Source organism: Aspergillus karnatakaensis (assembly GCF_047715665.1).
Source record: "Aspergillus karnatakaensis strain CBS 102800 unplaced genomic scaffold BJY04scaffold_3, whole genome shotgun sequence".
In the NCBI taxonomy this organism is placed as follows: domain Eukaryota; kingdom Fungi; phylum Ascomycota; class Eurotiomycetes; order Eurotiales; family Aspergillaceae; genus Aspergillus; species Aspergillus karnatakaensis.
Genome location: NW_027395715.1, coordinates 264,123 through 283,522, shown reverse-complemented (window position 1 = coordinate 283,522; position 19,400 = coordinate 264,123). Strand labels below are relative to the sequence as shown.

The following is a 19,400-nucleotide window of genomic DNA, read 5'->3' as shown; positions in this document are numbered from 1 at the left end:
CAGACCAAAGAAAGAAAGCCCTAACCAACAACCCAAACCACCAACCCAATCCACAATGTCCAGAATCGCAATCTCCGGCGGCACAGGCAGCGTCGGCCGCGCCGTCGTCCGCGCCCTAACCACCAAGCCCGATCTCGAACACTCCTTCATAATCCTCACCCGGTCCGTCGCCAACACCCCCGAGGAACTGAAACCCTACGCCGTAGCAGTCGACTACAGCGACATCGACAGCCTCGTCACCGTCCTCGAGAAACACAACATCGACACCGTCATCAGCACCGTAAACCTGATCCCCGAGGGCGCGGGCGAAGCCCAACTCAACCTCATCAAGGCGGCCGAGAAAGCGTCCGTAACGAAGAGATTCATCCCGAGTGAATTCTCCGTCCCGACGAACGAGCGGTCCGTCCCCCTTCCCCCTTCCCCCTTCCAGTGTTTTTTAAAAGTTTCTCAATGAGCATAAAAATTCTACCATTGAAAGAAAAGCTAACACGCGATCCCAATTTGTGATAGAGTGGTTTCCTTCCTCCCCTACCACACCCACAAGATCGCCGCCACAGCCCTCCTAAAGGAGACTTCCTTGGAGTATACAATCATCCACACGGGCGCGTTCCTCGACCACTGGGGCCACCCGTTCCACGCAACGTATGCGTCCCCCGTGCATTTCTGGCTCGACATGGCGCACAACGCCGCATCGGTTCCGGCTCCGGGTAATACCCCCGTCGTGCTGACGCACACGTTCGATATCGCGGCGTATATCGTCGCGATGCTCTCGGTTCCTGCTGGAAACTGGCCGAAGGAGTGTGCGGTGATTGGGGATCGGGTTACGGTGGATGAGGTTGTGGCGATTGCGCAGGAGGTGAAGGGGGTGGAGTTTGATGTTGTGAGGGATGAGAGGGGGGTTTTGGAGAAGGGGGTTACGACGGACTTGCCGGTTCATGAGGGAGTAGAGGGGGTTCCGGTGGAGGTGCGCAGGGGGTTTTTGGCTGGGTTGGGGATTATGGTTTTGGAGGGGGATTTTAATGTTGATGAGGGGTTGGCTGTGAATGGGTGGTTTCCGGGGTTGAAGACGAGGAGCGTGAGAGATGTGTTGGGGGTTTGGAAGGGGAAGTAGGTTCTTTTAGAGACTGGTTGGTTTGTTGATTACTATCTATGGGGCTATCCTGAGGATAATTGATTCCAGTTACCACATCGTTACTCCAGTTATTTTGACCTTGGGGAAAAGGTAAAGGTAGCGGAGTGTTCCTTACTGTTGTAATGGACGTGCGGCGCGTTCGACCTCTCTCCCCTGTGCGTTAGGCTTCTGAGAGGCTTCTTGACATCATGGCCGGGGGTTTTCGAACAGAGTATAAATCCCAGAGGTTCAAACCGGTAGTTTGAATCGGGCGTGTGCGCGTATTCGACAACAGGGAAAACTCCCCTGCAGACGCCTAATGCTTCGCGAAGACACATTAAAGAGCCCCTAACTACGAGCAGTTGTCAGCGAGTCGTGACCAACGATTGGGAAGCACGAACCTTGGACAGCAAGTATGCCGTTCCCACGCAGTCTCCAGTCGAGTTGACGAAAGAAGGCATGCCTGACGCCCCTGCTGTGATTGCTCCCGAGTGAAGCATCATTGCAGGTGATAATAACATCATAACAGCCGCGCTTGTCTTCTAGATACTTGGGGTCATGGTGCAAATGCACATTGGCACGACTACGCAATCTGGGATAGGCGTGCGTCCTGGGCGGAAAGTAGTCTCTGCAAAGGCGTACAATAGCCTAGAGCCCAGCAGTGGTTAGAAGTCGTCTGTTATAATTGGGAAGAGGTCGTACCACGTCGATTTCGAAGACGGTGACTTCCTCGACAGTCCGGTGTAAAATGACCTCTTGTACAATGTCACTATCCACGCCACCCAAAACGAGAACACTCTTAGGATTCAGGTGCGAGTTCATAGCGGTATGAGTAAAGATCTCATGGAAGCTGTGTTGGTCAGCAATGTGTTGCTGTTCTTTGTTGAGCTCGACGATGCACATACTACCCTCGACGTTCTGCGTTGCGGATAACGCCATCTATAGCAATGACCACGCCAAATTTTGGTGCGGCGAAAACGAGTAGATCGTGGTATCTCGACTTTTCATGGTGAAGGACAGCGGTGACTCTTACAGTCAAGGCCGCGGATTCGCCTGGGACGGTTAGTTGCCGGAAGGAGCCACCTACACAATGTCAGCGACGTAAGGTCGATAGGAATCACGGAAGAGAAATGATACCCTGGATATTGGGATGAATAATATTGTCCATGATAGATATGTAGCTGAAAAGAGATCCAGTAGGTCAAGGTATGAGAAGGTTGAAACGGCAAGGAGGGTGGATTTCCGTAATAGGAAGGAGCGCCATTGCCGGTACTCATTGATGGATCTGAGAAGCCACCATGCAATCTGCTGATTCCCTCCATGAGCTCAAGGTGCACTGCGACATGGAAAGATTATAGGAGATTCACATAGTACTGAGTAAACATTGTCTATAAAGCGTCGTGACTCAGCAAATGGGTCTGAAATCGGCTTTCGATTGGATGGAACTCCGCAATGGACCTCAGGTCAGGTCCACCCCGGGCCTGCAGGCGAGAGATCTCGAAAGATCCCACACTTCCATCATGTCAACAACACGACAGCTTCTTCGACGCGAAATCACCTACTCGTCGGCCAAGGAAAAGCAGATTAACATTCTTCATCAGCTATCTTACTATGACAAGCAGAACAGCTTCTTCTCTCATCTCAACAATCACCAATCATGGATCAAATCCATTGTCGCCCACCATCTCAATTTGAACTCCCCTGATGCCTGTCATGTACACGACGTCCAGAACTGGCTACACGGAAGCTTCAATGTCTGTATTCCCGTCACTATCTGCGCTTTCAAACAGGTGATTCTCCGGCTCCCTCTCCCGTACAGGGTAGGCGAGGAGCTCATGCCGGGCAACGGAGATGAGAAGGTCAGGTGCGAGGCAGGCACCTATGCATAGCTCCAAGAAACTGCCCGGATGTGCCAGTCCCAGAGCTATACGGATTTGGCCTCTCGACTGGTGAAACTGTACCAAGCCTATGCACTATTTCTCCCACACAGCTAATGTACCTTAGTTTACTTGCCTCGAAAACTTACCGCTTTTATCCAAGTGGCTTCACTCCATCAGACGCCGGGTTTTCGCATGGCTAGGTTATCCGATTCCCTCTAGATATGTTCCCCACCCAGCCAAAAGAGACCATGGCGTCCGCCTCAACTATCTACTCATCGAATACATCGACCCGAGCCGGGGAAGTATGCTTTCGAACACATGGGCAGATCATCGACATGATGTGAAACTACGGACGAACCTTTTCCATGGCCTTGCCCGCATTCTCTTGAGCATCAGCCGCACCCCAGTTCCTAGAATAGGCTCCTTCATTATCGACCTTAAGGGGTTTTTGATGTTGACAAACCGGCCACTTTCAGTTGAAATCCAACAGCTGGAGAATGAACTTATACCCACAGGCATGCATCGAGACTATACATACTCAACTGTTGAGTCTTACCTCGCGGATATACTCACATTCCATGATAATCGGGTTCAGTATCAACCGAACGCAATAAATGACCTTGGAGACGGTGTCTTCCAGTTATCCTCACTCTCCGCGATGCGGACAGTTTCCAAATCATTTTTCCAGAGAGAACTCCAGCGAGGGCCATTTATTTTGTCGCTAACAGACCTTCATCAAAGCAATATCTTTGTTGATGCCGACTGGAATATAACCTATCTGGTGGATTTAGAGTGGGCCTGCTCATTACCACTTGAGATGATCAGACCCCCTCACTGGCTCCCAAATATGGGTGTTGATCAGCTGGTGCCGTCCGACTATGACAAGCTGCGGATAGAATTCATGAATGCCCTGATCGCTGAGGAGCAAGGAATGACACAAACGCATAACTCACCACGATCATCGGATATCATGAATAGGACATGGGAGACAGGCACCTTTTGGTATACACTGGCTCTGTCCAGCCCCTCCGGCCTTTTCACAATCTTCAAGGAACATATACGACCGCTATTTTGCACGAATTATATTGAAGAGTTCAATCTTATTTTGCCTTTTCTTTGGAGCAGGAATGTGGCGCGCATCGCGCATCAGAAACTCTCTGATAAGAAAGAGTACGACAGCCAACTCCGAGAGGAATTCGGTCTTGAAGATCAGACATGACTTCTCTGAAAGTGGCTTCTGAAGCCTTAGTAGCCATGTTTTTTCCGTCGTTTTTTTCCCCCCTGGTTGGTAATGTTCCTGGATACACTAACTAACCGACATGAGGCAATGCTTGCCATGCGGGCGTTCTGCACCCATCATATCCTTTCATATCTCATGCATAAGGATATGGTTCGAATCATCCTGCTTCAAGAGGTCGAATTACTAAAGATATCTCCAGACTTCGCTGGGTTATAGTACTTGGTGACATAATATAGAATACGGAGGTATAGAGAAGTCGCTGTCAAAGGCTAGGAAATGTTCAATCGTGTGAGCATCGTCTTCCCACATCACACTCAGTACCTGTCTAGACAAGATCCGCTACCCTAGCACCGGACTGAACGGGATTCCCTAACATAAAACCTGAGGGAGTATAACTGAAGAGCCGTTACATGTATCAGTACCAACACCCCACCTCTATGAGCCAATAATTATCTCCACACCTCGTCTACTCATTCTTCTCCTGCTTTCCTAACGTCCTAACCGACGCTGGAAACACCCTAGCCAAATACCCCGCCACACTCTCCTTCTTCTCCCTACCCCCCTCCCTCCCCTCAACCGTAACATCCAGCTCCAAATCCGGCACGATCCAGAAGTTCAAATGGTACCCGCTCGTCCCCCGCGGCCGTTCCACACAGTGCACAGAGTGCTTGATGCTCGGGACAAGTCTGCGCAGGAGATGGCCCGCAAGAAGCACAAACTCACCCGGCTGGACAGCGACCGCGGGGAAAGATGCGTTTGGAGACCCAGAATTCTCAGCATGGTGTTTTGAGACTGCTGTTGCGGATAGATCAGCATTAGACGGGAGGGTGCTTAGGTCTGCGAGTTTCAGGCCGCGATGCGTGTCTTGGATGCAAAGGAGGAGGGTTGTTGGGTCGATGTGGGGTGGGACGCGCAGGGATGGTTCTTTAGTGTTAGGGATATCGTTATTATGTTGAGGAGAGTTGTGGGTTTCTTCGGGGAAGTGGTAGTAGTACGGGGCGAAGAAGGTGTTTTGTTCGCGGTGGAGGGAGGATAGTTGTAATTTATGAGTCGTGCTCTGGTTCTCCTTCTGAACCTCGTTCTGTTGCTCGCTTAGAGAGTGAGAGAGACTATCGAGGAGGGTATACACGATGCGGTTGCATTCTGTGTGGATGTCCTTTGATGCCTGGAGTAGGTCTCTTGCTTGCGGCGACCACTCTTGCAGATGGGGGTGGTTGTAAGCTCCATTCTGGAACTCGAGGGTCTCGTCTAAATGTGCCTCTCCGCGGATCCGTTCGCTGCCAAAGGGGACGTATCGGGCTGTGGCGGTTGCGGCGGGATTGGAGCTGTCGAGGAGTTTGGCTTGGTGGGTTTGTTCGAACCAAGGAGGGCACTACTGGATAGAGATGGAGTTAGCATCGACTAGATAATACAGTATGTACTAGCCTTTTCAAAGCAATTGTCTATAACTTTCTGAGAGATTCCATGCTCTCGAATTCGACAAGCGCCCCAGGTTTGGAGCGCGGATGCTAGGTCTTTTGCTGCGGAGGTTCTGGTGTTTTCGTCGGTGTCGGTAAGGCTTGCGTAGCTGATTGAGGGAGCGTCTAGGGTAGGCTCTGCTATAGAGCCCATTCTGCTTGGGCGCTAGGCACTAGAGAACTACTGGTAGAGTAGTGGACAAAGCCGGATGATTCTGGGAGAGCCGGAGGTCATGGTTGTGGTTTCCTTCTCGACACGTCACCACTGCAGTCCCATGCACCGCAACGTCATTTCAACAAATAAATGTGTTGGCTCGGTCCGCTTGCTAACAAATAGTTCGTATTGTTAGAAATAAAACTTTTAAACAGGGGTAAAAAAGGTCTTGGTGTAGTCCATGGCTGCCGCCAACCCTAATCCGGCTGGTCGTAGGCTGCAGGTAAAGAATTGAGTTCAGATGACTGCTGACGTTTTCGAACCCTTGTATCTCCTGTCCGCTGATCATTTTCTGGCAGTTGAATAGTAGACTGGCAGCTATTATTTAGAGTTGGCCGACTCAAGGATTCCCCCGTAAGCGCTGCTTCGACGAACTCGACACCGAGCTATGGCGTTGGGAGTGGATAACTAGAACCAAGTCATTACTAGCATTAAGTATCTTGAGCACCCAATACGATTACCATACCTGCAAGATGCCACCAGTGCTCTGGGAGCTACAGCCACAATCTATGCTATGCATCACTAATTCCCAGATATGGCATACACCACCATCCATACATGCATGCCGGACCAGGATTCTTAGGTCGGACGAAGTGGGCTGTTCTCACCTTATCAACAAGGATATTGCTGTCCAATGGTCATAATTGCTTACGGTAATGGCTTTAAAGTAGCACAGGGCCGGCCTCCATCGCTCGCGCCTGTGGTATTCTTCGGAAGATCACTGGACAGAAGACCGAAGAGGGTGGTAATGCAGACCAAACGCAAGCTCTGGAGTTGCATACACTTTCAGCCCACGCTAAAAAGGAACAAGAAGCGGAGGCTTCTACTGCATTCTAACAGTATAAATAAGCTCCTGATCCCAATATCCCCAGCTGCAGCTCGAAAGACAATGCAAATTCTTCTGTCTTCTGTCGATCAACAACCTGAAGCTTCCAAGCAAGAGCTATCCACTTAAAGAATCTAACATAATGAAGCTTTTCACTGCCTCTCTTCTCCTAGCAGCTTTGTCTCCCATCATTACCGCACAAAATTCATTAGCAGTAGTAAGCATTATCTACTTATTTTACCTAGTCTAGTTGCCCTGCTAAGGATTTACTTCCATACTTACACCTGCAGCACATGCTAACTAGTATATGACGGAAACAGATTATGTTTAGTAGTCGGGGAATGAGGTATAGATACCTAGTCTCTGAGAATCGTTGCTATGATAGAGGAAGGTCAGCTATCTTACCATGCTCCACTAACCTACCCAATAATCCTCTATATCATGATATTGGTGTTCTATACCTTAGCCAATCTGGTATAGCACAGTATGACTGACGAATGAATATTTCTCCAAAACAGTGTACACAGTGAGTCATGGATTAATATCGACTCTGTACACAGTGTCAGCTGCACTTTCTGGAAGTAAGTCACCTCCCTTACCTTGTAATCTTAGAATTGAGGGCCCACTCTTGGTTTCTGCTGAATTCCTACTTACTAACCTTGCGTCTCCCTACCAAGTACCGAAGACCGTATTAGTGATGAAGACATCGCGCCAACCACCCTCTCTAATGGTCTTGCTAAGTTCGAAGCCCCTGTTGATGTAGCGAGCTACAAGTGCGAGCTGGCGGAAGTACCCCAAGTACACCAACAGGTTCTGCTGGCGGGGTGAGGCACTGCTTCCAATTTGATTTCTTCCAAATGGCATCGCCTTTGCTCTTTTATCCTTTGCGCCGGGGCTAGCAGCTACGGAGCTTAGGTATGAGGGTGCGATATGTGTATCGAGACCGGACCACAACTAGCAAATACACGACCCACGTGGAGACTCTTTTGTAAGCATCTATCCTATCATGCCTGCAAGTTTGCAAGGAACTACAGGTAGTCATATTAGGTAGAGGCATAGGCATCAAATATATGCCGGACATACGTCGGGAACGTGGCTGCCTGCCAGTGGCTTTGTTAGCCCCTCTGTTCTCTTTGTCATATAAGGTACCGCCACCTGCATTCTATCCTTTTGAATTTCCATGGATCTGCATGGCCTTGATAGTCTTCTCCTCTTTGCACTCTAACCTGTTTAAAACATGAGCTTCAGCAACATCCTCTCACATCTGTACCAACAACAATACCAAACCTAGACTCAGATTCGGACTCAGACTCGCCCCCACGCCCCCACAATCTCTCATACATCAACCACCCCCCAACCGCCCGAACCACCTTCGACACACAAGGCTGCACCATCTACGGCTACCCCTCCACCGGCGGAATCCTCATCAAAGAAGCTAACCTCGTCGACATGCTCTTCCTATCCCTCCCGCGCTTTTCACCTTCGCAGCGCGCAACCAGCACCTCCAAAGAAGATGCATTCTGTGAGCTGCTCCGCCGCACCGGCGCAACGCTCTGGCCACGCACGCATGATTATGATGGCGTGCAGGTGGGGTTTCGGGAGAGGGCGGCGGCGGAGGAGGAGGAGGTTGTTGTTTATGGGTGGCCGACGGCACCAGCCGAAGGAGGAGCAGAGGTCGGGGCGGGTGTGTGGGTATTGAGGTTCGCGAATAGAAACGAGATACCGAGGGATTTCGGGAAGATAGATCTTGCGATGAGCATGGAGGAGAGGATTGAAGTTATGAAGGAGTTCGGGGCTACGTTTTTCGAGGATGTTAAGATGGTGGAGGGGCTTAGTCGGCCGCTGGAGATTATGAGTGAGGTGAGGAATCGGGAGCTGTGGGTTGAGGAATGTCACTACTATGAACGTTTGCCCTCTTGCGTACGGTAGATAGAGTTCTGTCTCAACCCGGGCTTCTGTTTGGAGTAGAATCTCAGTGTCAGCTTGGTTTTCGGCTTTATGCGCGTTCATCTACATACAGTACGCGCCAGTGATGACGGGGGGGGGGGGGGTGATAAAAGGCTGGAATGAGGTTGTCATTTCAGCGTACTAGATGGCAAAGGCTAAGCCCTCAGAGTGAAGTATGTTATTGTTGAGGTAGCAAAGACTATGTATGGGATCACTGTCCGAAGCACCATTTCAACTGACTTTATTATACTGGTTCTAACTCTTGTTGGCATGATTGGGGATAGACATCCCAACTCGGTTGATCGAGTGTATACATGTCCTAACAGGTTAGCATATAAACTCAGGTAAGAGGTCTGGTAACATCAAAAACGGTGTGTCATTTTGTCCTCCAGGTGTTGGGGCTAGACTACCTAGCCCTAACCCCCAGCAGTAGGTATGAGGGCTAAGATATCAAGGAGGATGACAACGAAGATGGTAAAAAATCTGCAGATCCGATCTATTGCAATACCGAGCGAGCGACTGGGTTAAATACACGAGAAAGCCAAAAGAACTAAGCCAAGAGGACGTAGAGGCCTATTCGCGAAAGTGCAATTCCTGTATATATCACTGTTGTGCAGCTTCACCACCCAAAACTGCACAAGCCCCAACGGTTAGTTGGTTTTGAGGAGTAATGATTGGAAGCTTGACGAAGCCATGCCTGCATCTCGAGGAGTTGAGCTGCAAGACGCCCATCTCCAAACGCCAAGTTAGTACTTGTTTAATCATTCTCGCAAGCAGAAAACCAACATACCAGCAACCTAGTAAAGCTTCATCCCCCGCGCAACCGAAACAGGCGAGTGGCCATCAATGTTGTAGCACTGCTTCGAGTGGAAGTAATCTCCATCGTACGAGTAAGTATCGTACAAGAACGAGTTGGCGCTGCAGCTGGGCTGGTTGTAGAAGGCGATGCGCTGCCCGTTGCTCTTCCCAAAGCCGTTCTCCTTGTAGGACATGAAGGGCTTGGTCTTGGTGGAGCAGGCTTCGTTGTTGTCGACGTGGACGTCCTGGACGGTGCCGGTGCAGTCGCGGCCGCTGTAGGTGAGGACGTTGACGGCGAGGGCGCCTTGGAGGGTGAGGGCGGCGAGGGTGAGGAGACTGGTGAAGTGCATTTTGATGGTCTTGAGAGTATCAGGAAGGTTTTGTTGATTGGGATGTAGTGTGAGATTGGATGGTTGGGAACTGCTTGGCTGGTGATGAAGGATACTTGACTGGGTGTCAACGGGGTTTATATACCTACTGTTGTGGTACTTTCTGATATCGAGCTGCCCAAGAGTACTCAGCTTGGCGAGCGTAATGGATCTTCACAGCGTATCTACATTGAAGCGTATTCAGCTTATGGAGTAGAGAGCGTATTCAGCATTCAGAGGGATCTTTGGCGTAAGTAAGTTCATTCTTCAGGAAGTGATCGACCTAAGCGCGGTCGATCTCCGAAGTGTATCCCCTCTGTCAAATATACTGACAGAAAACAATGGCCCTAGTAGGCATTATCCCGCTCTCGTAAAAAAAATATCCTTATTCGTAGTTGGTTGTCGTAGCCAGTGCTAGATACATAGATCCTCATTGGATCATGTATTCCGCAATCCGCAAAGCAATGCCACACCTAGGTAAAATTAAGAGATCTGGTCAGGGCCCCCAGGCCGCTGCTTGCGGTGCCTTCCTAGGTATATACTAGGTACGCTCGCTGCTGGACTTTAAATCCTCCATTGCGCCTTTTTGATGTGGCCACGATGAAAGCAAGCAGATCAGTCCGTTAGACCTTTCTCCAGACAGCGTAAACGTTTAACATTTCTCGTTCTTAACCGAGACAGCGGTCTTGTTGCTGATAGATGCCTGTGTGCTCAAAGTGGAGCGGCGGAAGTTGATGATCAGTGCCTGTCCAGGCTCCTGATTCAAAAGGGTATTATCCCGCCGGATATCTTTTGGGCTCCTTATTCGATCTGCGAATGTAGTGGCGAAGCCATGGCTCTGACTCTCCATCGTTGCTGTGCTCACTGTTTTCGCCCCCTTCAGCCCATACCTAGCTTGTGCTGAATTGCCCCAGTCCGTGAAGAAAATAAGACTTTGCCAAGTCAATGGTTTCAAGGACTGTAGGCACGATAATTGCCTACGCCTTGCGCAGAGTCGTATATTTGAGATTCTCGCGAAGGGTCCTCCCACGGGCCCAAAGTGATTCCTTCTTGATGACAGCATGGCCACCTGTAGCACACAATAAGTTTGAAGGACACCATATGAAAAGAGGCTTTTGTAAACAGGAATGAACATTGGGGACAGGCGTGGTTTTTCTCGGAGGAAATCCTTCCAATCGCTTTCGATATCCTCAAGCATAATAACTTGTTAGAGGATACTTACAGCCTTCAACCCGAACTGATGCTGCTGACAATGCAGAAATGGCAAACTCGCATCTTCCTCATCTTCGACATTGCCAACACCTCCTATGATGGCTACTCTAGGACATCTACCCGACCAGCACAAGCTTCCCGTTGCAATTGTTCGACTGAGCGGAACAGTGCATGCTTACCCAGCAAGCCCACATGCGCAGAGCAAGGTGAATCAGGACGTTGCCCGGGCTCGTAATGATCATGGGATAGACAACCTTCCGCCGTTATTACAGACTATACCTCCGGGTCACCGTTATACCCTAACCCACGCGATCCATCATTGCTGCTCTAACCTGCACTCTATCTCAACACAGGTAGTGAAGTTGCCTGCCTTCTATTCTCTGCGGTCCTTTGTATAAGAGACCTGTCCCCAGTGATCTGCAGCAGACCATCTTGCGGAATTACCCTACAACCACTTAAAACACCTCGCAATGTAACTCCCACCCCCCACCACCCCCGTCACCCCCGTCAGCACAATCAACGTCCCATACCCACTCCCATACCCATACCCGGCCTCTCCCTCCCACGGCATCCCCCTGAGCAACGCCTCACTCAGGGGTCCCGAAACCAGATTCCCCACCCCGCGCCCAGCAGCAAGACAAGCAAACACCATACTGCTCTCCGCCGAGCTCTCCTTACGCACCACACTCCTCATAATCCCGGGCCAGGTACTCGTGTAACTCCCCGCAAACAGCCCATAGATGACCGAAAACACATACAGCGGCGCCAGCGACATCGAGAACCCCCAGACCAGAAATACACCCAGTGTCGACCCCACCGTCGACACAAGAATGCATAGCGTCACATCCAGCTTATCCACAATCGCGCCCATTGCTACACACCCCACCACACTGGCGACGTTGAACAGAATCACCGTCAGCGCCTGCAGCGTACTACTCGCGCCAATCATCCGCGCATAAGTCGGCAGATAAAGCGAGGGCAGAAAGAACCCCAGCGCCTCAATCGCGTTACAGATCCCAAACAGCGCAAACGTCTTGGTGAGTAGGAACTTCAGATTCGGCAACGGCGCACACGTCCGGTTCTTCTCGGGTGTTATGCGCGGCTTCACGAAATATACCAGCGGCGCGGTGAGGATGAACAGAGCAATCGCGAACGCACGCAGTGCAGTTCTGAACCCGTATCTGTGCAGCAGCTGCTCCATTACCAGCGGGAGGATCACCCCGCCCAGACCCGTGCCGGCCCACATCACGCCAAAGGCAAGCCCCTTGCGCTTGTCGAACCAGTCTTCCATGAGCAGGATGCATGGGGAGTAAGCGAAGGAGCCGCCGAGGGCGTAGAAGATGCCCTGGGTGATGATGAGATGGGTGGTGTTTGTGGAGAGGGAGGAGAGGGCGAGGGCGAGACACATGACGAGCACGCCGGCGCCGCAGCCAATGCGTTGGTATTTCGGCCAGTAGCGGTAGAAGCCGAAGACGAGGGGGAGGTCGAGGTACATGATGCCCTGGGGAAGAGAATGTTAGTGGAGAGTGTAAAGAGAGGAATTGGTCACTGCTACCATAGCGCAGGTCCCGATTACGGCAATGTTGCTGGAGTTCTTGAACTCTTCAGTCTCGGTGTAGTAGGCCTGGAAGACGCCGTAGGTGAAGGCGAATCCCCAGACCAGGGCTTCCATGACGAAGCACGCGGCGAGAAAGAACCAGGCATCTTTCCCCGTGTCGATGGGAGGGTAGGCTCTGGTGTTGCTGGAGAGGGCGGTTTCCTCGATATTCTCGCTCTCGGGGGTGCGAGGGATCCTCTTTTCGGCTTCGGCTTCGGTTGAGGAAGCGTGGGAGCTGGAAACCTCGTTCATTGTGAGTTGGGTATTGGGAATGAGAGTGTGGCCGTCTGGGAGGAAGAAAACAGAGGGGAGAGACAAATCGAGGACAGACTTAAACAGCGGCAATCACACAATCTCATCTACAATCCCGGTCCCTTTAGCGGCACGCCAAGGAGCAATCACTGGCTCAAATCATCCATGACTGGAGCTAACTGTTAGTTAGCCGGAGCCAAGCGGTCAGACTGACTCGATCAGACCCAATCTGACGCTGTTGATTCGGTGGATGTCTGGGGAAGGGCGGAGGGAGGGGTTGCGGCACAGCTCGCCAAGTGACAGTTTTCTTTGATGAACTGTGGAAGAGTATGGGATTGATCACTTTTCTTCGCCACTCCGGCTCTGGCTTTGGATGAAGGAGACGGTTAAATTGCGGTCTGGCCGTGTCGGAGAACAGGGGTGTCTCGCTAGTGGCTTGACTGCTGCATCGCGTAGCATTCGGTCAGCTTTTAGTAACCGAGCTGAATGTGAGAGCTGGACTGGAGGTACTTTATGCCTGCCTGAGATGACAAGGATATGCGACGAATTACAGCACAGATGTGTATACCAGTAAGCTGACAATGGTTCTATCTACACTGCACATGATAAATGAGATTGATAGTTCGAAAAAGATACCGACCATATACCGGACCTCGACAGGGTTACTCCTTCGCCGCGGCTGAGATGTATAAAATCATGCATGAAGTATCAGCATACACCGAAACCACCCAACAACAACCACCAAGATGCCCACCCTCCTAGGCCCAGACGCCAGCAAGCTCCGCATTACACTCAATCCACATCCCGTCGCCCTCCCTAACCCAACCGACCTGCAATTCGGCAAACATGTCACTGGTAAGCGAACCCATAACTTGCATGCATGCATGCCGATACCCAATACCAACAACCAACAGACCACACCCTCCAAATCCCCTGGTCCGCAACCCACGGCTGGCACACCCCCCGCATAACCCCCTACCAACCACTCACCCTCGACCCCACCGCCAGCGTCTTCCACTACGGCTTCGAATGCTTCGAGGGGATGAAAGCGTACAAAGACGCCAGCGGTGCTCTCCGGCTCTTCCGCCCCGAGATCAACATCGCCCGGTTGAATACCTCCGCCGCGCGGGTTTCGTTACCGACGTTTGACGAAGAGCAGATGTTAGCGCTGTTAGCCAAATTTGTAGAGATTGAGGGGCGGTGGATTCCAAAGTGAGTAATCACATCACGCCAATCAACCACTGTAATATAGTTGAGGTAGGTAGGTGAGACAGAGCTGAACTATGCTGACACTACTTCGCGAGGAATATAGTATCCGGGGATACTCGCTCTACCTCCGCCCCGTGATTATAGGGACAAACCCCGGGCTGAGTGTCTCCCCGCCGACGTCGGCGCTGCTCTACGTCGTTGCGTCCCCGGTTGGATCGTACTTCCAATCGCAATCCCAGACTCTATCTCCGTCTGGAACCTCAGCTCCGGCAGGGATCGTGCTGCAAGCGACCCCCAGCGCGCGCTACGTGCGCGCATGGCCCGGTGGGAGCGGCGCACACAAAGTCGGCGCTAACTATGCCCCCTGCATGGTGGCGGAGCAGGAGGCGAAAAGCCAAGGGGCTCACCAGGCGCTATGGCTATTCGGGGATGAGGAAGAGATCACGGAGGCCGGGACGATGAATTTGTTTCTTGTGCTGAAATTGGAAGACGGCGAGAGGGAGCTGGTGACGCCGCCGTTGGATGGGATGATTTTGCCGGGGGTGACGAGGGATTGTGTGCTTGGGTTGGCGAGGGAGAGACTGCCAGGGTGGGTGGTTTCTGAGCGGAGGATTACGATGGGCGAGCTGGAGGGGGCTGCTGAGCGGGGAATGGTGGAGGAGGTGTTTGGGACGGGGACGGCGGCTGTTGTGACTTCGGTTGGGAGGATTCGGTGGAAGGGGAGGGTGATTCGCTGTGGGAATGAGACGTCGTTGGCTATGCAAATGAGGAAGTGGATTGAGGCGCGGCAGTATGGCGAGGACGAACATGAGTGGAGTGTTCTGGTTGAGACCCTTGTCCAGGCGCCTCTTGGGGACAAGCATCAGGGGGAAGCCGAGGTCGAATTAGAGGCGAGACTTTAGATTAGCTCTGCAGCTGATAGAAGTTGCTGATATATGGTCTTAGTGTCTGACGTGCATCTGCAGGCTGAAAAGGCTCCAACGTTAAGGATCCTTCGTATTAGGTACTATCAAATCAAGCTCAGCCATCCACTCCTGCAGGATCCTCCCCCCCTCAACTCTAACCCGGATAGTGCGCAGCATTCCTCAGCGTCTGATACTCCAGCGCCGTCAAATCCTCATACACAGCCTCCCTCCCCTGCAGAAACTCCCTCAACGGCCCAACATTGACATCCCTATCAGCCTTGTTAAAGTACACCAGACTCCACCGCTCAGGCACCGTCTCCCCCTCACACTCCCTCGGCCTCGTAACCCGATGCAACCCCCCAGGAATCAGCCCATTCGTCCACCGCTGCATCGTCTCCGACACAATCACCACAACCTCCTCCTCCGACCCATACGGCATCGGCACAAACGTCCCCGGATTGCCCCGATCCTCATACTCCAACCCGGGCGTCACATCCGGAAACACCAACGAAATAATCCCGAAATCCTTATGCGGCCAGATCCGGCTGATCTTGCCCTCATCGAGCTTGCTGCGCTCAATCGGCGGGAAATGGTTAATGCGGATCGTGCTCGCTTCGTTCGTGCACCGGGATGTAAAGATCTCCGGGTCTAACTGCAGCGCTTCGCCAAGAGCTCCGAGGAGAGACAGCGTGAGATCCCCGCACGAGAAAAAGAACCGCTCCATCGTACGCTGGTACCCAGGGAGATCGGACTCGGTGGGCCATTTATTGGGAAACCGGCTGTCGCCCGGGTGTCCGCAGTCGAAGCTCTCTTTGTTGTCGCTGAAGGTGGGCTCGGCCACGTCGCCGGTGTTGCTTTCTAGCCACCAGGTCTTTTCTTCGCCGGGGACGCTCCATCCGCGCTGCTGGCCTTGCTTGGGGTTGTTGCGGAGGGGGAGCTTCGCGTTGAGTGGGAGTTTGAAGAATTTCTTGATCTAGTCTAGATGTTAGAGTGGGTAGATGTAATGTTTGAATGTGGGTGGACTTACCTGGTCGAAGGTTTCACTGACCAGGGGAACGGGAACGGTGTGGTTGACGAGCTTTGCGAAGCCGTGGGTGCTCAGGCTGTCGAGGAGCTGGGCGGCAAACTCGCGGCGCTCCTCGTCAGTCCCTTGGGAAAGGGCCGAGGCGTCAAGGACTGGGATGGTCATTGTGAGGAACGATGTGGATTCTCAGTGTGTTTCTGCAGAGTAGCCCGGAATGCACCCCGTCTAACTTATAGAGAGCCGACAGTGCAGATAGACGGCATTGCATGATTATTGGCCTGACTGCCAGGAAGCTATTCTCACCATTGCCTTTCGACCGTGAATCCACGTTAGGCGACCAACATATATCCATCCTGAGACAATAGTATTAGCGAGATATGATACTGGGGTGACACTGTATAGTGATTGGTGGTTTAATCTGCATACCGCTTACACCCTAGACATGGACCGGCCAGCCTGCACATTCAGCTCGGGATTGCACCATCTAGAACCTGATCTATCACGGTGACATTCTCGAGCTGAGGCTGAGAGTATACATATCGTAGACTAGACCAATTGGACGACTCGTAAGCAAGCCCTAATCCGACCTGAACAGCCTTCACACTATGCAGATTGGTGAGAGATAAGCACTAGGAACAATGGCATTCGTCTAGACTCGTCTATAGATGAAGGCTGAAACATAGTTATTAGACTGCCGAGCAACGATATGAAATTATGGCGGGCGGAAAACTACCTACAGGTGAGGGGTGACTAAACCCTCAATCATCAACGGCTGAAAGATGCAGCACGTGTGATCTAGGTACTTTCTGGCAGGATGTACAGCCAATCGGCTATTTGACAATTGCTCTCTCAACGGTGATAAGGTAGAGGGGAAATTGCCACTCTATGGCCGTTGGACAGGGGTATAAACCAACCCGCATGTGATAGTGCTAATCCCTACAAGGGCTGAGTCGAGGGTGCAGGGTATAGACGGAAGGGAAGGAGACTACTTTGTTGCAATATGCAGACACTATGGTGAATTCTATGTCAATTGGGAATCCATGTTAAAAGGTGCATTGCATGGCCTGACATGAACCCCTCATAAGCGTTGTGCTGCAGTCCTACCTAAAAATGCCTATGTTCGTGACCACAACGCATATCCTGCCTTTATATCCTCAAACTAACATTGTTGTCACAGGCTTCGCAATCCGTCTGAGAAATATGAGGCCTTCGGGCCTCCAGACCTGCCAGACAGGACATGGCCCTCGAAGCGCCTCACCAAGGCACCGCGCTGGCTGGCAACTGATCTTAGAGACGGTAACCAGGCCCTTGCCTGTCCGATGGTATGACTCTATTCCTAGCCAGCAAATAGTCAGTGAACTAAGCCATATGTACAGAATGTCGAAGAAAAATGGGAATACTTCAAACTCCTCCTAAAAGTCGGCTTTAAAGAAATCGACATCTCCTTCCCCAGCGCCTCAGACACCGAGTTCAACTTCACCCGAAGCGTCGTCGCCTCCGCCCCCTCCGACGTCTGGCTGCAGGTTCTCTCCCCCTGCCGCAAAGAGCTCATCCGCCGAACCGTCGACAGCGTCACCGGCGCCAAAAAGGCAATCATCAGCCTCTACATCGCCTCGAGCAAGAACTTCATCGAAACCATGTTCGAGTCCTCGCAGGACGCCGTCCTCCGCACCGCAGTCGACTGCGTCCGGTACACCCGCGCCATCACAAAGGACGACCCAACCCAGCAGCACACAACCTGGAACCTCATGTTCAGCCCCGAAGCCTTCTCAGACACAGACCCCGCCTACGCAATCTCCCTCTGTGCAGCCGTCAAAGACGCATGGGGTCCCTCCCCCGACCTCCCAATAATCCTCAACCTCCCCGCCACAGTCGAGCGCAGCACGCCAAACACCTACGCCGACCAAGTCGAGCTCTTCACCCGCGCGTTCGCTCAAAGCCCAGACGTCGTCGTCTCCCTCCACCCACACAATGACCGCGGGTCTGCCGTCGCGGCCGCAGAACTGGGCCAGCTCGCCGGCGCCACCCGCGTCGAGGGCTGCCTCTTCGGCAACGGCGAGCGCACCGGCAACGTCGACCTCGTCACCCTCGCACTGAACCTATACAGCCAGGGCGTGGCCCCGGGGCTGGACTTCTCCGACCTCCCCGCCATCCGCCGCGTGGTGGAGAGAATCACCCAGATCCCGGTGCACCTACGCGCGCCGTACGCGGGGGACTCAGTGTTCATGGCGTACAGCGGCTCACACCAGGACGCAATCAACAAGGGGTTTAAGAAGTGGAGGGCAGGGGCAGCAGGAGAAGAAAAAGACAAGGCTCTTGCGCCGTGGAGAGTGCCATATCTGGCCATCGACCCGGCTGATATCGGCGCGACGTACGAGGCCGTTATCCGGGTGAACTCGCAGAGCGGGAAGGGCGGCGTTGCGTGGGTGTTGCAGCGGACGCTGGATCTGGAGTTACCGAAGGAGGTGGCGGCTGAGTTTTCGAAGATCATCAAGGCTGAGTCTGAGGCGAGGGGGCGCTGGCTGACGGAGGTGGAGATCACGCAGGCATTCCTGGCGCGGTATGCGGTGCTAGAGAACGACTCGCGGATTCTTGCCTGTGAGGTCTTTGCCCAGGGCGAGGGTGGAAGCCGCGTTGCGCTGAAGGCTATCGTTTTAGTACGTGGCCGGCCGCGCGAGGTCATGGCTACAGGGGAGAATGCGGCTGATGCGGTTTCCTTTGCGTTCTCTTCACTTGCGGGCTTGAATTTGGAGTTCGAGTGTGTGCAGCGCGTTATTAGGCCTGCTGGGGGACGGGGATCGCTTGTGATGGGGCTTGTCAGCTGTAGGGGGATGTGGCGGGCGAGGGCAGCGGAACGGGGGGATGTTGCGATTGCGCTGGCCTGTTTGTCTTCGGCTTTGGTAAGTCGTTTTCTGGGTAAAGAGTGTTTAGATACTGATTGGGTGCAGGACTTGCAGGAGGATTTGCCGTTGGATCGACAATTTATGAGGCTGCTGCCGATTGTGCAGGTGGTGTGAGGGGCGTTGTTTTGGTGATATCACTTAGAGTAGTTAGACAGGTATTCACAGTAGAAGAACCATGAAACAGGGGTAGTCACTCGCTTAGTTGAGATTCGTAGCTCACGTTATGTAGTGCGTTGAATGGCAGTAGTGGGATTGCGACCCCTGTTGAGGACACCCCCCATGTCCTCAGAAAAAGTATATATACTTCCATCTCTTCCCACTGCATGGCTCTCTGTCTTTCCACCTTCACTACCCTCCTACCGAAATGGGCTCTCGTCTACAGACACAAAGGCCACGGACCTTCAAGGTCACCCTATTGACAGGGAACAACCATGAAGAGTCCACTGAATCCTCCATC

General features: G+C 52.4%; 11 protein-coding genes across 11 annotated transcripts; 5 read left to right on the top strand and 6 right to left on the bottom strand.

Moving 5' to 3' along the window:
* Positions 1-29: 29 nt before the first annotated feature.
* BJY04DRAFT_228366 (NAD(P)-binding protein) lies at positions 30-1,111 on the top strand (the record flags this gene model as incomplete). The annotated part of the gene is made up of 2 exons (XM_073718828.1): positions 30-399; positions 511-1,111. Exons 1-2 carry the CDS (start codon positions 56-58, stop codon positions 1,109-1,111), a joined length of 945 nt encoding a protein of 314 aa, XP_073576323.1. The 5' UTR covers positions 30-55.
* An 89-nt stretch (positions 1,112-1,200) lies between these two features.
* Positions 1,201-2,279, bottom strand: BJY04DRAFT_204759 (S-adenosyl-L-methionine-dependent methyltransferase; the record flags this gene model as incomplete). Its single annotated transcript, XM_073713532.1, has 5 exons — positions 1,201-1,463; positions 1,513-1,759; positions 1,814-1,961; positions 2,017-2,194; positions 2,249-2,279. The coding sequence occupies 5 exons, from the start codon at positions 2,277-2,279 to the stop codon at positions 1,201-1,203; spliced, it is 867 nt and encodes a 288-aa protein (XP_073576322.1).
* Positions 2,280-2,631: 352 nt separating this feature from the next.
* BJY04DRAFT_228365 (uncharacterized protein) lies at positions 2,632-4,210 on the top strand (the record flags this gene model as incomplete). The annotated part of the gene is made up of 3 exons (XM_073718827.1): positions 2,632-2,975; positions 3,008-3,068; positions 3,116-4,210. 3 exons carry the CDS (start codon positions 2,632-2,634, stop codon positions 4,208-4,210), a joined length of 1,500 nt encoding a protein of 499 aa, XP_073576321.1.
* A 487-nt stretch (positions 4,211-4,697) lies between these two features.
* Positions 4,698-5,842, bottom strand: BJY04DRAFT_213268 (uncharacterized protein; the record flags this gene model as incomplete). Its single annotated transcript, XM_073714835.1, has 2 exons — positions 4,698-5,603; positions 5,681-5,842. The coding sequence occupies 2 exons, from the start codon at positions 5,840-5,842 to the stop codon at positions 4,698-4,700; spliced, it is 1,068 nt and encodes a 355-aa protein (XP_073576320.1).
* Positions 5,843-7,734: 1,892 nt separating this feature from the next.
* BJY04DRAFT_213267 (uncharacterized protein) lies at positions 7,735-8,657 on the top strand (the record flags this gene model as incomplete). Its single annotated transcript, XM_073714834.1, has 2 exons — positions 7,735-7,744; positions 8,020-8,657. The coding sequence occupies 2 exons, from the start codon at positions 7,735-7,737 to the stop codon at positions 8,655-8,657; spliced, it is 648 nt and encodes a 215-aa protein (XP_073576319.1).
* An 815-nt stretch (positions 8,658-9,472) lies between these two features.
* On the bottom strand, positions 9,473-9,823 carry BJY04DRAFT_213266 (uncharacterized protein; the record flags this gene model as incomplete). The annotated part of the gene is made up of 1 exon (XM_073714833.1): positions 9,473-9,823. The coding sequence occupies one exon, from the start codon at positions 9,821-9,823 to the stop codon at positions 9,473-9,475; it is 351 nt and encodes a 116-aa protein (XP_073576318.1).
* A 514-nt stretch (positions 9,824-10,337) lies between these two features.
* BJY04DRAFT_177788 (uncharacterized protein) lies at positions 10,338-10,769 on the bottom strand. Its single transcript, XM_073709641.1, has one exon. It carries the CDS (start codon positions 10,689-10,691, stop codon positions 10,494-10,496), a length of 198 nt encoding a protein of 65 aa, XP_073576317.1. The 5' UTR covers positions 10,692-10,769; the 3' UTR covers positions 10,338-10,493.
* A 14-nt stretch (positions 10,770-10,783) lies between these two features.
* Positions 10,784-12,937, bottom strand: BJY04DRAFT_177787 (putative MFS monocarboxylate transporter). The gene is made up of 2 exons (XM_073709640.1): positions 12,609-12,937; positions 10,784-12,554 (listed from the first exon to the last, which is right to left on the bottom strand). The coding sequence occupies exons 1-2, from the start codon at positions 12,900-12,902 to the stop codon at positions 11,499-11,501; spliced, it is 1,350 nt and encodes a 449-aa protein (XP_073576316.1). The 5' UTR covers positions 12,903-12,937; the 3' UTR covers positions 10,784-11,498.
* A 417-nt stretch (positions 12,938-13,354) lies between these two features.
* On the top strand, positions 13,355-15,092 carry BJY04DRAFT_73885 (cytosolic branched-chain amino acid aminotransferase). The gene is made up of 4 exons (XM_073720974.1): positions 13,355-13,472; positions 13,525-13,757; positions 13,817-14,114; positions 14,215-15,092. The coding sequence occupies exons 2-4, from the start codon at positions 13,649-13,651 to the stop codon at positions 15,011-15,013; spliced, it is 1,206 nt and encodes a 401-aa protein (XP_073576315.1). The 5' UTR covers positions 13,355-13,472; positions 13,525-13,648; the 3' UTR covers positions 15,014-15,092.
* BJY04DRAFT_73870 (uncharacterized protein) lies at positions 15,092-16,387 on the bottom strand. Its single transcript, XM_073720972.1, has 2 exons — positions 16,044-16,387; positions 15,092-15,989 (listed from the first exon to the last, which is right to left on the bottom strand). Exons 1-2 carry the CDS (start codon positions 16,203-16,205, stop codon positions 15,171-15,173), a joined length of 981 nt encoding a protein of 326 aa, XP_073576314.1. The 5' UTR covers positions 16,206-16,387; the 3' UTR covers positions 15,092-15,170.
* Positions 16,388-16,809: 422 nt separating this feature from the next.
* On the top strand, positions 16,810-19,193 carry BJY04DRAFT_73883 (2-isopropylmalate synthase). The gene is made up of 4 exons (XM_073720973.1): positions 16,810-17,158; positions 17,218-17,362; positions 17,417-18,940; positions 18,989-19,193. The coding sequence occupies exons 1-4, from the start codon at positions 17,151-17,153 to the stop codon at positions 19,055-19,057; spliced, it is 1,746 nt and encodes a 581-aa protein (XP_073576313.1). The 5' UTR covers positions 16,810-17,150; the 3' UTR covers positions 19,058-19,193.
* The last annotated feature ends 207 nt before the right edge of the window (positions 19,194-19,400 follow it).

Coding starts and splice junctions, on each gene's coding strand:
- BJY04DRAFT_177788 (XM_073709641.1), bottom strand. CDS start 10,691: ATGGAGAGTCAGAGCCATGGCTTCGCCACTACATTCGCAGATCGAATA.
- BJY04DRAFT_177787 (XM_073709640.1), bottom strand. CDS start 12,902: ATGAACGAGGTTTCCAGCTCCCACGCTTCCTCAACCGAAGCCGAAGCC. Junction 12,555..12,608: donor TAATCGGGACCTGCGCTATG/GTAGCAGTGACC, acceptor TCTCTTCCCCAG/GGCATCATGTACCTCGACCT.
- BJY04DRAFT_73885 (XM_073720974.1), top strand. CDS start 13,649: ATGCCCACCCTCCTAGGCCCAGACGCCAGCAAGCTCCGCATTACACTC. Junction 13,758..13,816: donor ATTCGGCAAACATGTCACTG/GTAAGCGAACCC, acceptor AACAACCAACAG/ACCACACCCTCCAAATCCCC. Junction 14,115..14,214: donor GAGGGGCGGTGGATTCCAAA/GTGAGTAATCAC, acceptor CGAGGAATATAG/TATCCGGGGATACTCGCTCT.
- BJY04DRAFT_73870 (XM_073720972.1), bottom strand. CDS start 16,205: ATGACCATCCCAGTCCTTGACGCCTCGGCCCTTTCCCAAGGGACTGAC. Junction 15,990..16,043: donor TCAGTGAAACCTTCGACCAG/GTAAGTCCACCC, acceptor CATCTAGACTAG/ATCAAGAAATTCTTCAAACT.
- BJY04DRAFT_73883 (XM_073720973.1), top strand. Junction 17,363..17,416: donor AGGCCCTTGCCTGTCCGATG/GTATGACTCTAT, acceptor CCATATGTACAG/AATGTCGAAGAAAAATGGGA. Junction 18,941..18,988: donor CCTGTTTGTCTTCGGCTTTG/GTAAGTCGTTTT, acceptor GATTGGGTGCAG/GACTTGCAGGAGGATTTGCC.